Source organism: Neoarius graeffei, chromosome 25 (genome assembly GCF_027579695.1).
Source record: "Neoarius graeffei isolate fNeoGra1 chromosome 25, fNeoGra1.pri, whole genome shotgun sequence".
NCBI lineage: Eukaryota > Metazoa > Chordata > Actinopteri > Siluriformes > Ariidae > Neoarius > Neoarius graeffei.
The window spans coordinates 11,337,861-11,353,770 of record NC_083593.1 but is presented as its reverse complement, the minus strand read 5'-3'; the positions used below and the strand labels follow the sequence as shown (position 1 = coordinate 11,353,770).

Below are 15,910 nucleotides of genomic sequence, written 5' to 3'. Positions count from 1 at the left end.
AATTATTGCATTTTTCACAAATTGCTACTGTCATTTCGCCAGTTTGTTTACATTCTAAGTGCAAATGATTTTGTCAGACGTTTTGTATAAAAAGTTTTTTTGTTAAATTTGCAAAAAATAAAAAATGCTCCGTTTCTCAAAATCCAGTGAACGTGGATAGAATAAAAGTTATTCCACACAATCTCGTCATACATGGCTTACAGCTATCAGCTCATGTATGACTTGATTTCGTGGAATAACTTTTTTATTTATATATATATATATATATATATAAAATACACAGGTAGTCGTCGACTTACGACCTATGCAACTTACGACCGCTCGACTTTACGACCGTCTGGTTATGACTGGCAAGTGTTTCCCAGCTGAGCTAGCTGAGCGTACGACAGTTTCCGCCCCAGCTCCTGGCAGCATCCAGCCTCTCACCGCGTACAACAGTTTCCGCCCCAGCTCCTGGTTTATGAAACGAGCAAATGCTCCCGCCAGCCCGAGCGCTGCAACAGCTGATGATGACGTAGACGACCCACAGCCAAGCACCAGTGATGCCAGCGGTCACTAAATTTTGTATTTTGCTATGTTTTACATTTGTATTTTGGTATGTTTCAAACTAAAATGTTTTCTATTTTTCACACCTGTATTTCATACTTTTTGTTTTGCACATATTAAACGAATTGTACTGCACGCAGTGTAGTATGCAGTGTTTGACTTAAACCAAATAATGAGCCAAGGTAATGAAATACTTACGTTCATTTAACATAGGCCGACTTACGACCAGATCGGTTTACGACCGGTCAGTCGTAACCAAACGCAGTCGTAAGTCGACGCATACCTGTAATACACTACGGCCAAATTCAAAGTGATAATTTCTTCTTATCTTTAACCTCCAGTCACCTTTATGATGAAGGAAATGAGAGTGGTCCGTTTATGAATATTAATATAATAAACCAAAGGCGAAATCACAAGGCTGACCTTTTGTAATATGCAATTTCCTCTTGCAGCATGAACACTTTGGCCTTCAGCTCATTCCTCTCATGCAGGACATCTCGCAGCTCTTGCAGAGTGAAACGTGGTCGGTTTGGATCTTTTGGATCGAAACCCACTTCTTCCTCACACAACGCTTCCTGTCAAGTGAGAGGAATGAAGAAAAGGTCAGTGGCAGAACCACACAATGTCTGTGGGTGAACTGTTGTTCGACAAAAATGCACAGATTAGTCTGATTAGTAGACTTAAAATACACATGATGTACGTACATCCATCATGATTCATAACGTTTCATGTGGATGCACTGATTTGCAGGAATCAATGTGCATGCCACACACTTACTGCGTACTCTACGCTTCAGGCAGACAATACGAGTCTTTCACTTGTTTTCTCAAAACACCACTGCTGCACTGGTGCTCACCTGCCTTTACATTCCTACTCCACTACTGTAGCAATATGAAGGTTTGGAGTTTAAATCCTCGGACTGCCAGAAAGCCAGTGATCAAGTCCCTTTGAGCAAGCTTTTTCTCTTAACTACACATCCATGTGCCTGGACTGGATCCTCCATTAAAACAAAATTTCTTTAAAACATGCATCTACAGGGGTTTTGGTTATCCCAGTAGTTACAAACACACACATGCTGATGATTTAAAAGATCTCCAACAAAACTGGATTAAAACTCATTTGCATATACACTTACCACATGAATGACCTAGCACAATTGTTGGTTCATGTTAACCACACCCAAAACAGTGCAGCGGACTCCCACACACACCTTCCTTACAGGACAGATTAGGTAATGCTCTAATAATAACGCGGCTCTATGGGCGTTCACTGCAAGAACGATGCAAATTAGTCTCAAACCGTGCAGCCTTGGTAAGCTATAGGGTTACCCATAACAACACATCCTCTTCCTCCTCTTCTTCCACATCATCCTCATCTTCATCTGTAAGCACTTGGTGGTCATGTGGAGCCAGGAACAGTGGAGGATCGCATGATAGCACAGGCTTGGGGAGTAAATTCTGACCAATAAGACAAGATCTCCTTGAGTTATGACTTTAAGGCTTGTTGGTAAAAATAAATAAATAAAATTACGAAGAGTTCAAAGAATCAAAAGATCAAAACTTACTCTCTTCAATAGAGAAAAATGAAGTGCTAAGTAGGGCTTAGTGATATAGTATACTAGTGCATCTCAAAAAATTAGAATACCATGAAAAAGTTCCTTTTTTTTTTATAATTTAATTCAAAAAGGTAAACTTTCATATATTCTATATTCATTACATGTAAAGTGAAATATTTAAAGCCTTTTTTGTTTTAATTTTGATGATTATGGCTTATCCTCCTAGGGCTTAGCGGTCACATGCGTGGACAGCACTTTATGGAAATTCGGAACAAGAATCCACATATGTGGACATACTTTTTCTCTAAAAGTACATCTTATCAAAAGATGATGCTTAGTTTTTATTCTAATCAGGTTCTAATAAGCCCAAATAGCAAAGAGAAATAAAAAAATGCATGTAAAAAAAACAGCTTGGGCCTTAGGAGGTTAAAGCTCATGAAAATCAGAAATCCAGTATCTCAAATTATTAGAATATTCCCTAAGATCAATCAAAAAAAGGATTTACAATACAGAAATGTCCAACTTCTGAAAAGTATATTCATTTATACACTCAATACTTGGTTGGGGCTCCTTTACCATGAATTACTGTATCAATGCGGTGTGGCATGGAGGTGATCAGTCTGTGGCACTGCTGAGGTGTTACAGCGTATCTGTATTTTTGGGTCAGGTGTTTCTCATCTTCCTCTTGACAATACTCCATAGATTCTCTATGGGGTTCAGGTCAGGCAAGTTGGCTGGCCAGTCAAACACAGTAATATCATGGTCAGCAAACCATTTGGTAGTAGTTTTGGCACTGTGGGTAGGTGCCAAGTCCTGCTGGAAAAGGAAATCAGCATCTCCAAAAAACTCGTCAGCAGATGGAAGCATGAAGTGCTCTAAAATCTCCTGGTAGATGGCTGTGTTGACTTTGGACTTGATAAAATACAGTGGACCAACACCAGCAGATGACATGGCACCCCAAATCATCACAGACTGTGGAAACTTCACACTGGGCTTCAAACACCTTGGATTCTGTGCCTCTCTTCCACTCTTCCTCCAGACTCTGGAACCATGATTTCCAAATTAAATGCAAAATGTACTTTCATCTGAAAAGAGGACTTTGGACCACTGAGCAACAGTCCATTTCTTTCTCTCCTTAGCCCAGATAAGACACTTCTGACATTGTCTCTGGCTCAGGAGTAGCTTGATATTAGGAATGCGAAAGCTGTATCCCCTTTCTTGAAGATGTCTGTTCATGATGGGTCTTGATACAATGACACCAGCCTCAGTCCACTCCTTGTGAAGCTCTCCCAAGTTCTTGAATCAACTTTTCTTGACAATCCTCTCAAGACTGCGGCCATCCCTGTTGCTGGTGCACCTTTTCCAGCCACCCTTTTCAGCAATGACCTTTTGTGGCTTACCCTCCTTGTGGAGGGCATCAGTGATCATCTTCTGGACAACAGTCAAGTCAGCAGTTTTCCCCATGATTGTGGTTGTGTGTACTGAACTAGACCGAGAGATACACTGTGTTCATACTGTTTTACTCAAACTCGAAATGAAATATTCTAATATTTTGAGATGGGTTTTTTTTGTTTTTGTACTGTATACCATACTTATTAAAATTAAAATAGAAAAATGCTTGAAACATTTTACTTTGTGTAATGAGTCTATAATATATAACATTTTCACTTTCTTAAATAACTGATGGAAAATATTGAACTTTTTCACAATATTCTAATTTTTTGAGATGCACTAGTAAGGTTAATATCCTGAATTACACTATATACTGTTCTGAGAGTATTATGGGTATTATCAGCGCTTTTATAAAACATAATGACCTCAAAACTATGCTACCAAAACCATAATGGAGTATTATTCCTTATTCATTCAAATGAAAAGCACAGTTCTGTCAAACAATACTAATACAGCTTACAATAAACAGAAGCTGGTGCTTCCATGCAGCATGACCTCATGCTTAAAAGCAACTGATCTCATTCACTGTTGTCTCACATATTGTTTGAACCGAACTGCCCCTAGATCAAGCTTTTCTAGCTTGCTGGCCAAACCACAGCTATATTTATCTCCCAGCTCAGTCTCATCTTGTCCATGACACACCAACTGTACTGTCTGATTCACTGCAGTCACGTACATGTGAACAGTCCCAATACACATCATCATCACATTTAGGGCGACATGAACTTGGTTCACAACAACACGGGGTGAATACTTGGCTATGCGATCTCAAAATATATTTCATCGGCTATTTTGTGTAGATTTATGACCCATAATCCCACTTAAGTCCAGGCTGTAACTCTCTTTAAAAAAAAAAAAAAAATTATACATACACAAGGCACTGGATCTATAACATGATCAATTTGTTAGTGTTTGTTTTTATGACCTATAATCCCACTTAAGTCCAGGTTGTAACTCTAAAAAAAAATATGTACGCAAGGCACTGAATCTATAACATGGATCAATTCATTAGTATAGTTCATAATGAAATTATTGTATGAAAAACATTTTAAAGTTTTTAATGATGAATCAACTTTTCTTCAGAATAGCTTAATTTAACTGATTTATCAGCTAAGAAACATACATACAGTGGGGAAAACAAGTATTTGATCCCTTGCTGATTTTGTTGGTTTGGCCACTAATAAAGACTCGATCAGTCTGTAATATTAATGGTAGGTGTAGTCTAACATGCTGAGACAGAATATCACAAAGAAAATCAAGAAATCGACTTTAAAGAATTTGTATTAATTTATTTGCATTTTATTGAGGAAAATAAGTATTTGAACCCTCTTGCCAAAAGGACTTAGTACTTTGTGGCAAACCCCTTATTAGCAAGCACAGAGGTCAGACGTTTTTTGTAGCTGATGACCAGGTTTCTGCACATATTAGGAGGAATTTTGGTCCACTCTTCTTTGCAAATGACCTCTAAATCATCAAGATTCCGTGGCTGTCGCTTGGCAACTCTGAGCTTCAGCTCTCTCCATAGATTTTCTATAGGATTCAGGTCCGCAGACTGGCTGGGCCACTCCATGACCTTGATATGTTTCTTCTTCAGCCATTCCTTGGTTGCCTTGGCTGTATGCTTTGGGTCATTATCCTGCTGGAAGACCCATCCACGACCCATTTTAAGCTTCCTGGCAAAGGGAAGGAGGTTTTCACTTAGGATTTTACGGTACATGGCTCCGTCCATCCTCCCATTGATACGGTGAAGTAGCCCTGTGCAGAAAAACACCCCCAAAGCATAATGTTACCACCTCCATGCTTGACAGTGGGGATGGTGTTCTTGGGGTCATAAGCAGCATGTCTCTCCCTCCAGACATGACGGGTTGAATTGATGCCAAAGAGCTCAATTTCGGTCTCATCTGACCATAACACCTTCTCCCAGTCACTCTCCAAGTCACTCAGATGTTCACTGGCAAAATTCAGGCGGGCCTGCACATGTGCTTTCTTAAGCAGGGGTACTTTGCGAGCACTGCAAGATGTTAGACCACTGCGGTGTAAAGTGTTACCAACGGTTTGCTTGGTGACTGTGATCCCAGCTGCTTTAAGATCATCCACTAACTCTGCCCGTGTTGTATTAGGTCTATTTCTCACCGTTCTCATGATCCTGGAAACCCCACGAGGTGAGATCTTGTTTGGAGCCCCAGACCTAGGTCGATTGATGATCATGTTGTGAGTCTTGTACTTGCGCACAATTGCACCAACAGTTGTCACCTTAACGCCCAGCTTCTTGCTAATGGTTTTGTAGCCCATACCGGTCTTGTGCAGGTCTACAATCTTCTCCCTTAAATCCACAGAAAGCTCTTTAGTCTTTCCCATGTTGGAGAGTTTGGAGTCTGACAAACTGATTGATTCTGTGGCCAGGTGGCTTTTATACAAGTCATTAGTGATATCAGGTGTCTTCAATTTAGGTGACAAGGTAATTTGGAGAGTCTAACTTGTCTGTATTAACAAGAACTCTTGATGGTTACTAGGGGATCAAATACTTCTTTTTCTCAGTAAAATACAAATAAATTAATATAGATATTTAAAAGTTATTTTCTGGATTTTCTTTTTGATATTCTGTCTCCACATGTTAGAATACACCTACCATTAAAATTACAGACTGATCAAGTCTTTCTTAGTGGGTAAACCAACAAAATCAGCAAGGGATCTTGCTGATTGACTTGTTTTCCCCACTGTACGTGGGTAATGAGTTATTATTATTACGTGGCATTTACTTATCTTTATTTATTGTATTTATTTTATTTCTGATGTTATGCGGTGTTACGTAAACTGTCACTTTCATCTGTCCAATTTAGGAAAAGAGGGTAATTTAATTCAGTTCACCTACAGATAAAGAAATAAATTCTGTAAACTTGTAAATAATTATTATTGATAATAATACATAAACTAGAACATCATTCATAGAGCGCACATATCGGTCACAGCCAAATACATTAGTGAAAGAAATACTAAATGCGTGGACCTGCCCTGTCATTTGGATTCGCTCCAGAATTTATTGGGTTCTTGCTTGGCCCATGCTACACCCTTCCACCAAGTTTCATGGAAATCGGGTTGGTCGGTTTTGCGCAATCCTTAAAGTCAGACGAACAAACAGCACTGAAAACAAAACCTCCTTGGCGAAGGTAATAAATGTGGCAGAAACTTGTAGTTACATATTTATTCATGATGCTTCATGTGTGCGTGAGGTTAAGTAAATATAATCAATTCCATCTATGAAACTGAAAAGAGCGGGGATCTAGTAGGAACTGTTTTTGATGCTTGGTGCTTCAAATGTGATTTCACTTATTCAACATGGCTGAGCTGGAGGTGAACATGTTGAGAAAAATAAACATTAAGAAAAATTAAATCAGAATGGACGCTAATGAAGATTTAACCCTCTATGCGAGGTTAAATGGTTCCTCCATAAACAGCTTCCCGTGTCTAGTAATATTAAATGTCTAAGATCATAACAAATCCAATTACTTGGACCTAATGCTACTCAAAAACACCTTTATGACTGAAAACTTTCCTACGCATGCTAAATCAATAGTTTAATTTTTTTAATTCCAAGGTCAGTACAGAAGACACGCCAAGACGCTGACTTTGTATCTGGAAATAGTGACGTCTATAGCTCCATCAGTAAAGGAGGCTTTACAGATGCTTTGTACATACCTGTGCAGGTGATGGTGGAGCAGGTGGCTCCTCAGTTTCAGGGCTTTTCTGCTCTCCCTGATGACGCTCTCGGAGTCGTGCCACTTCTTGTCTCAGGCTCACCAGCTCCTGTTGCCTGGCCTGGGCGAACGCCTCAAGCTCCACCTTCTGCTCGATCAGAGCTTTGCCTTGCGCCTCCACCACTGTGATCTTGTGCCTCAGATCGTGGTTAATTTTCATCAGCCGGTTCTGTTGCTGCTGCAGCTGAAAGACACACGGGTATTGCACGAGAGACTGATCATCAGAGTAAAGTGGAAATTAGTCTCTTTCAGGAAACAAAATGAAATCCACGTTGTCTTATTTGTTGTTAACAACTGGCTTCAAGTGAATTATTTTGTACTTTTGACTGTGAAACCAAGAACAACAGAACCACTAACGGTCCAAAGTGTTTAAAATAAGAAAATAATACACTGAATGCAGAGACTCAGATTGCTTTGCAGGTCAAGGGGCCCACAGGGCCCCTCCTGGGAAAAAACAGGGGCCCATTTCTACAATGGGGGGCCCAGTGATTATCCTTCAGTTGAAGTGAGCGAAGCGAGCCCAATGAACAGGCTGGGGCAGCCCAGGGGCTGTTTTTTTTCTTCTCAATTCTGGTTTTTTTTTTTTGGTATTAGAAGCCATATGAAGCAATGTAGATGACAAAAATCAATGCTTCAACCAAATATATTGAGAGATTGTTTAATCAGTGGCAATAGTTTGGAATTCAACCACAGGCCACTATATATCACATCTATATTATCTCCTCCTTGTAATAAATTGTTATAATTTATTTTATTAACTTGTTTTCAGTCTGGTGTAGGTCTATAGTAGTAGTCATCAGTGGTAGTGGCAGTAGTAGTAGTGGTTGCTATTGTAGTAGTTGATGTTGCAGTAGTAGTTGTTGTAAATCTAGTATGACTAATTACTTTGGGTATCAGTTTTTTCAGGTGAATGTACTCTCCTTCTGCCGAAGAATGACAAAATAGATGTATTTTTTTTCTTTTTTTTCTTATCCATGTTTTCTTGTCTCTTTCGAATATTCGTACATAGACTGTAAGACGCCACCTAGCGAAAGACTTGGATCAGGTTTTACTCGCTTGGGACGCTACAAATAGGGCGGCGTAAATAGACGAACTGGTCCGACGTATATTCAATATGGCGGTGGTCAAAACAAATTCATCCGATGCTGAAATCTGTTGAATATCCAGATAATTATGTTGGAAGTTGCATATTTGTGCAAGATTTTCGATACTGAGACCACGAAGTCAAGTAATACCAGTCCCCCCAGGATTTCGCGGGCCGTTTTTGTGATTGTTGCGGGCTAAAATGTCTGATGTTGCTGGGGGGTTTTCCAAAAAATTGCGATGAAAGTTGCGGTGTTTTTTAGGTTTTTGTTGCGATTACATTGCGGGAGGAAGTGAAAGTTGCGAGAAATTGTTGCAATTTTCTCTTTTTGTGATTAAAATTGAGTGATATGTTAAATATTAAGTTATTACTGAAAAACTATTGATTAAAAAAAACAGACACTGAGAAATGGTCCTATAAACAACTTTACCAATATAAAAGATTACTAGGACTACAAGAATACAGAAAAATAGGCTTTACTTATCCAAATGCACCTGTTGGTTCAAAAGTTAAAGTGCATAGAACCTCACAGCACAACATGAAGTTACCTTAAAATATAATATAAATGCCTCAGCTTTCATGTAAGAAAAAAACTATTAAATACTAGTACTGTGTGCAGGCAGTCTCTCCTGAAGACTAAATTAAACAATAATTATAAACTAATAAAATAAATGGCTCAGGCTTCATAGAAGAAAAAAAACAATTTGAACAGAATCTCTCAGTATGATGCTGAAGCTGCCTAAACAATGGAAAATAAAATATCATTTTGGCAAAAATGTTGGCATCCATTAATTTCTTGTATTAAGTAAAAAAAAAAAAAAGTAAAGTGCACACAGTCCTTCACTGTAAACAGAACACACTTTCAGTAACAGAATTTAAGCCTATATAAACACTGACTCGCACATGCTGCTTCTCTTGAACAGAAACACGGAAGTAAGCAGTGTTGCCAGATACTGCTGACATTTTCCGTTTTTTGAACTTCAAAACCCGTCAAAATGCACTTGAAACCCCCCAACTGGGCGGGAAATCGCCCAATCTGGCAACACTGGAAGTAAGGCGGAAGGTAGTTTGTTGATGTCACCTCAAGACGACGCCAACGATTGGTCAAATTTGCGGGAAAGTTGCGGTGATTGGATATAATTGCAACACCGCCCTGAATTCGCGGGGATTGGTTGAATTTGTGTTGAAGTTGCAAATCGCAACATCGCAAAATCCTGGAGGGTCTGTAATACGCCACGAAACATTCCAAATAGGGTATAAAATGCTCGCGTCCATATTGGCCCCTGCCCCTCTCGACAATGCGTTCATTATTCGAAATAGTGCGTCTTAGACGCGGGCGCGCCAATCTGAGTCTCTGTGAATGGTATAAAGTAGAGGCTAGGGCTGATTTCTTTCTCATACAGACTATAGAGAAACGCAGCCCATCCTTGACAGTTATAATAGTGAAAGAAGTGGATTAGTTTCTCGATCACTTATTTTCCAAAAGTGCCTTTGGAGAAGAACATAAGTAAATAGACCACTTGACTTATACAAAAATAACAATCATGAAAGGGTTTTATGCCTAAGCTGAGACCCTATTGGTGAGACCCTGTGCTATCACAATCAACCATAATGATTTCATAACAGTAATGCTGACTGATAGCTGGAAGAATTTCTTAGCCCTCCCATTCAACATCAGGACTCGCCATCACTGGAAATGAGTCACGCTAAGGGCATGATGTACTATGTGACTGACTCAGAGCGCTGTGTTGTTGTGCACTCATGTGAACAGAATCGGAAAAGTGGTCACTTACTGCTTCGATGTCTTCATTCTTCAGGGTTAGTTCTCGATCCTTGGCGCGAATCTCATCCCTCTGCTTATCCACCACCTCCTTTAACTTTTTCATCACTTGCCTCTCCCTTTCTGACATACCTGGCAACCCAGAGAGGAAGACGTATTTATTTATAGGTGAAAAGTTTAGTATTAGTGACCTAAAGGTTGGGAGATCAAATCCCAGGACTAGCACTGATGCTCTGTTCACTCTGGATAAACGTCAGCCAGATGTAAATACATTTCAATATTTTTGCATGCATCTACACAAGTCCAGGTCTCTCTTGTGAATACTAAAGATGAAATGAATGGTAATAAATGGCATTTTTAGCAATAATGGTCAAAGTCAAAATGCTTATCTCATGATATTCTTACTTCCTCGACACACATTTTGGTCTTTTGTGATCCTTCCTGTATATTTTACAGGAAATTGGGAATATGTTGCACTCTGGAACATGGCACTCAAACCATGTAGTTCCTGTTCAAGCTCCCCTGCTTGTGCACTTAAAATAGATTTGTCAGTGGACCTCTGGTACACACACGCAGTAGGTCAGCCACTGACACAAAAATAACTCTCCCTAAGTTTCAGCCTAACTGTGATGGTGGGGGTTAAATAAAAGTCAAATAAACATTTTTCTGCATAATACGATTAAAATCGTTTGTTACATATAGTCTAAAAATAGCAAAACACAATTTTCATCTTCCGTGCTAACGTTCTGTCTGTGGCATTATAGTATTACATTAATAGCATTATTAATATTAAAAATTAAGCACAACATGAAAAATTATCCCTAACAGATAGAGAGTAAATCAGCGTAATCAGGCAGGTTGAGGGAGCGCTGAAACGAAGCACGTGTGGCTGTAATGAGCACTGAGGAATCTCTGTGTCTCCCCAAGCTGGCCTGCTATTGCAGTTACGCATCCTGGCTTCCCTTCAGTTACACGCAGAAAAAGGACTCCTTTGTGTGGCCCGGCTGAATGTCTTTTGTCCATCTCTAAATCGCTGAGAAAAAATGAGTGCGTCTGCAGCTTTAGGTATTTACCAAGCGTGGTAAATACACACTCCTGCAAGCATGGTTTGCATGCTTGCAGAAGTGTGTGAATACATGGAATTAAACCTATATCACGCATCCAGGATCCATGTGTTCGTAAACTTCCTTCCCCCAGTGGCCTCCCTCCATTGAAACACAGAACACTGTGCACTCGAGTCAGTCTATTCAAACACAGACGCAGCTGCAGAGTTAGTTGGAGCGAGTTGCTTTAGGAAGCTCATGTAAATTACCTTCCTGTCTCTGAACATCCTCTTCTGTCATTGGGCAGTCCTTGAGTGACAGGTTGTTGAGGAGGGTCTTGTTTTCCTCTTGCAGCTGGGCAATCTGAGACAACAAGTCTTGGGCTTCCCCTCGCCACACATCCTCGACCAACTCCAGCTCCTGTGTGAATGCAGAGCAAAATTTCAGTATTGTAAGGTGCCTTTAAAATACGCAGTGTGATGATGGTCACGTATGATTGTCGTCTCCATTCATGTGATCCAAATACAAACCTACTACTTTGACGACACTCTTAGAGCTCCTTGGCAGTTCTAATATTTTTAAAGAATATTGTTTAAAAGAGGGTTCGATCCAGAGAGACAACACTCCAGAACATGGGTGCGAAGCTGTACTTTTTCAGTTTGTTGGGGTCGTACCCTCAAGTGAACTTTTTTTTTTCTCTTTACAGACAGGGAAGATGATTTTGTAGTAATCATCAAAATGCCACCCAAGTACAGAATCCTACTGCAATGTGTTGTGGGATTTTATGAGTGCAGTGAATATTTTACATTAGACTTTCAGGGGGGGGAAAATTACTCAAGAAATGGTGATACTATCAAGAGTACGTCTTTTGTTTCTTTAATAATTATTTTTAACCTCGGAATGTGGATATAGTGTAGCTTTGGAAATTATTTAAGGTACATGGTATATACACTCACTGGGCACTTTATTAGGTATACCCATGCACCAGCAGTTCTCTAAATCAGCCAAGCCTTTAACAGTAGCACAATGCATAAAATCATACAGATACAAATCAAGAGCTTCGGTTAACGTTCACTTAAAACATCAGAATGGGAAAAATCGTGATTTTTCAAATTGTGACTTTCACTGTGGCATGGGTGTTGGTTTGAGCCAGATGGACTGGTTTGAGTATTTCAGAAACTGCTGATCTCCTGGGGTTTTCACACACAACAGTCTCTAGAGTTTACACAGAATGGTGCGAAAAATAAAAAAAAAACATCAAGTGAGTGACAGTTCTGTGGGTGGAAACAAACATCTTGTTGATAAGCGAGGTCGGAGGAAAATGGCCAGATTGGTTCGAACTGCCAGGAAGGATATAGCAACTCCTTACAACCGTGGTGTGCAGAAAAGCATCTCAGCATGCAACAGCAGACAACCACACTAGGTTCCACTCCTGCAGCCAAGAACAGGGATCTTATGGGGCTTTTCCACTACCAACGCGGCTGAGTTGGGCTGAGTCGAGCTGAGTGGGGCTGTTGGGGTTGCATTTCGACTACAACCGCGCTGAACCGTGCTGGCTGGAAGTGGGTGGACACATTGGGTGGAGTTAGCGAAAGTGGGTGGACGTCACGTGATGCCGTTAGGCGGCGCAAACAGTGACATCAGTGACCTTTTAAGCGGTAGTCTCACGACCCGGATAGTAAACAATAAACATGGAGTCGTTAGTGTTGCTGGAGACGTTTTTTTTTTAGTTTGTCGTAATTCTTCTTCTTCCGGGTTTACGGTGTTTACAGATCCCAGCATGCTCGCAGGGCGTGTGTGGGTATGTGAGGACACTCCTCCTCACCAATCAGTGCACAGGGGAGTGTCTCCTCACGCCCCTAGCCCCACTTGGCTTGGTTGGGCTCACTTCAGCCCCACTCCAAAACCGTGCGAGTTTTGGATGCTGAGTAAGGCTGAAGTGAGCTCAGTTGTGCTGCTCTGAGGTAGTCGAAACGCGAGCCGTGTTGGGCTGAAGTGAGCTGAAAAAGGGTAGTGGAAAAGGCCCATTAGAATCAAGAACAAGTTCATATTAAAGTGGCTGGTGAATGTACATTTCTAAGTAAAAGCTACACAAGAAAGTTACTGTTTACCCCCCTTTTTTCTGAGTGTTTGTTTGCTTGAGTGAAACCTAGAGATTTTCTCTGTGGGGAGGGGGGAAAGATTTCAGGTAGAACTCCTGTTAAAACAGAACCCTTGAATAACCCCAAGAGTGCAGTGAAGGAGGCAGGTGACTAGAAGTACAGTGGTGCTTGAAAGTTTGTGAACCCTTTAGAATTTTCTCTATTTCTGCATAAATATTATCTAAAACAACATCAGATTTTCACACAAGTCCTAAAAACAGATAAACAGAACCCAGTTAAACAAATGAGACAAAAATATTATACTCGGTCATTTATTTATTGAGGAAAATGATCCAATGTTACATATGTGAGTGGCAAAAGTATGTGAACCTCTAAGATTAGCAGTTAACTTGAAGGTGAAATTTGAGTCAGTCACTGGGATGACAATCAGGTGTGAGTGGGCACCCTGTTTTATTTAAAGAACAGGGATCTATCAAAGTCTGATCTTCACAACACATGTTTGTGGAAGTGTATAATGGCACGAACAAAGGAGATTTCTGAGGACCTCAGAAAAAGCATTGCTGATGTTCATCAGGCTGGAAAAGGTTACAAAACCATCTCTAAAGAGTTTGGACTCCACCAATCCACAGTCAGACAGATTGTGTACAAATGGAGGAAATTCAAGACCATTGTTATCCTCCCCAGGAGTGGTCGACAAACAAAGATCACTCCAAGAGCAAGGCGTGTAATAGTCGGCGAGGTCACAAAGGACCCCAGGGTAACTTCTAAGCAACTGAAGGCCTCTCTCACATTGGCTAATGTTAATGTTCATGAGTCCACCATCAGGAGAACAACAATGGTGTGCATGGCAGGGTTGCAAGGAGAAAGTCACTGCTCTCCAAAAAGAACATTGCTGCTCGTCTGCAGTTTGCTAAAGATCACGTGGACAAGCCAGAAGGCTATTGGAAAAATGTTTTGTGGACGGATGAGACCAAAACAGAACTTTTTGGTTCAAATGAGAAGCGTTATGTTTGGAGAAAGGAAAACACTGCATTCCAGCATAAGAACCTTATCCCATCTGTAAAACATAGTGGTGGTAGTATCATGGTTTGAGCCTGTTTTGCTGCATCTGGGCCAGGACGGCTTGCCATCATTGATGGAACAACGAATTCTAAATTATACCAGCGAATTCTAAAGGAAAACGTCTGGACATCTGTCCATGAACTGAATCTCAACAGAAGGTGGGTCATGCAGCAAGACAACGACCCTAAGCACACAAGTCGTTCTACCAAAGAATGGTAAAAGAAGAATAAAGTTAATGCTTTGGAATGGCCAAGTCAAAGTCCTGACCTTAATCCAATCGAAATGTTGTGGAAGGACCTGAAGCGAGCAGTTCATGAAAAGGAAACCCACCAACATCCCAGAGTTGAAGCTGTTCTGGACGGGCTAAAAGTCCTCCAAGCCGGTGTGCAGGACTGATCAAGACTCACCGGAAATGTTTAATTGCAGTACGGTTCATATACTTTTGCCACTCACAGATATGTAATATTTTCCTCAATAAGTAAATGACCAAGTATAATATTTCTGTCTCATTCGTTTAACTCTACTTTTAGGACTTGTGTGAAAATCTGATGATGTTTTAGGTCATTTATGCAGAAATACAGAAAATTCTAAAGGGTTCACAAACTTTCAAGCACCACTGTATTGAAATGGATTTAATGGTAGCTCCTTTCTAGGTATGACTGAAGAGGTTAAGGCTCTGGGTTACTGAAGGTCAGGAGTTCCGAGTCCCAGCATCCACTCACTGAAAATCCGACACCGAACATCCTCATTTCCGCCCACAAACAGGAAGTTCGGTGTGTTTTAGCTTTGCTCTGCTCTGCTCTTTAATACCGTTACCAGAACAACAATAAAAGTACGTTGTAATTAATTCGCACCTGATGTTAAATCTTAAAGAAAGATATTTCTGACGTTCCTCGACAATAACACGTCAACGTAGCAGTGTGTCGCTTGTTTCTTTTTCACCTTTTTGTGTTTCTTTTCCCTCTCCAGGCGGTCCAGTCGCTCCAGGCGGAGTTTATCCAGCTCCAGCCGCAGCTCCTCGGTCTCCGGACTGATGCTATTGCGGCTCACCAACACCTCCAGGATCTCCAAAACCCGCACAACTTTGGGCATGAGTCTCGCCAAGGCTTCACACCCGTACTGATCTATAATCCGCTCAAACTCCTGACCCACCACAGCCGCTATGTCGTACACGTCCATCACGGTTAAATCCGCCACGTTTTTCTCCAGCGCCGATCCAAAACCTTCCATGACTGTCGCTTCGTTTCCCACCGCCCTGCTGCTGCTGTTTCCTCTCAAGATAAAACCCCGAACTTTTCCTTTTTCTCTGCGCGTACACAACCTGACAAGTAGGACAAAACACTCACACAAGTTGTAATGTCATATTTTCAATCGTACTAGTCACACAGGCTGTTATAGCGGCTAAACTGAACGATAATAACACCCGTCCCATCGCCGTCCCGTTTCTCGTCCTGATTTCTTCACTGGAAACTGCCGCAGTTAGTGCGCATGCGCGAGCGACACCGGAGAGTTGAAATGGCATCAGCTAGAA

The 15,910-nt window shown here is 40.8% G+C and overlaps 1 protein-coding gene across 6 annotated transcripts in view; it reads right to left on the bottom strand.

The window, feature by feature from the left end:
* Positions 1-15,910, bottom strand: part of rilpl1 (Rab interacting lysosomal protein-like 1) — a 22,928-nt gene extending 7,018 nt beyond the window's left edge. For 3 of the 6 annotated variants that reach the window (XM_060908628.1, XM_060908629.1, XM_060908627.1), the window contains exons 1-6: positions 15,322-15,910; positions 11,485-11,635; positions 10,186-10,304; positions 7,250-7,492; positions 1,875-2,003; positions 970-1,121 (exon numbers count right to left, since the gene is read on the bottom strand). In XM_060908628.1, coding sequence (XP_060764611.1) covers positions 970-1,121; positions 1,875-2,003; positions 7,250-7,492; positions 10,186-10,304; positions 11,485-11,635; positions 15,322-15,609 — 1,082 coding nt within the window. In that variant the 5' untranslated portion in view covers positions 15,610-15,910. The remainder of the gene's footprint in view (positions 1-969; positions 1,122-1,874; positions 2,004-7,249; positions 7,493-10,185; positions 10,305-11,484; positions 11,636-15,321) is intronic. The other 3 variants (XM_060908630.1, XM_060908632.1, XM_060908631.1) reach the window with 3 other exon arrangements.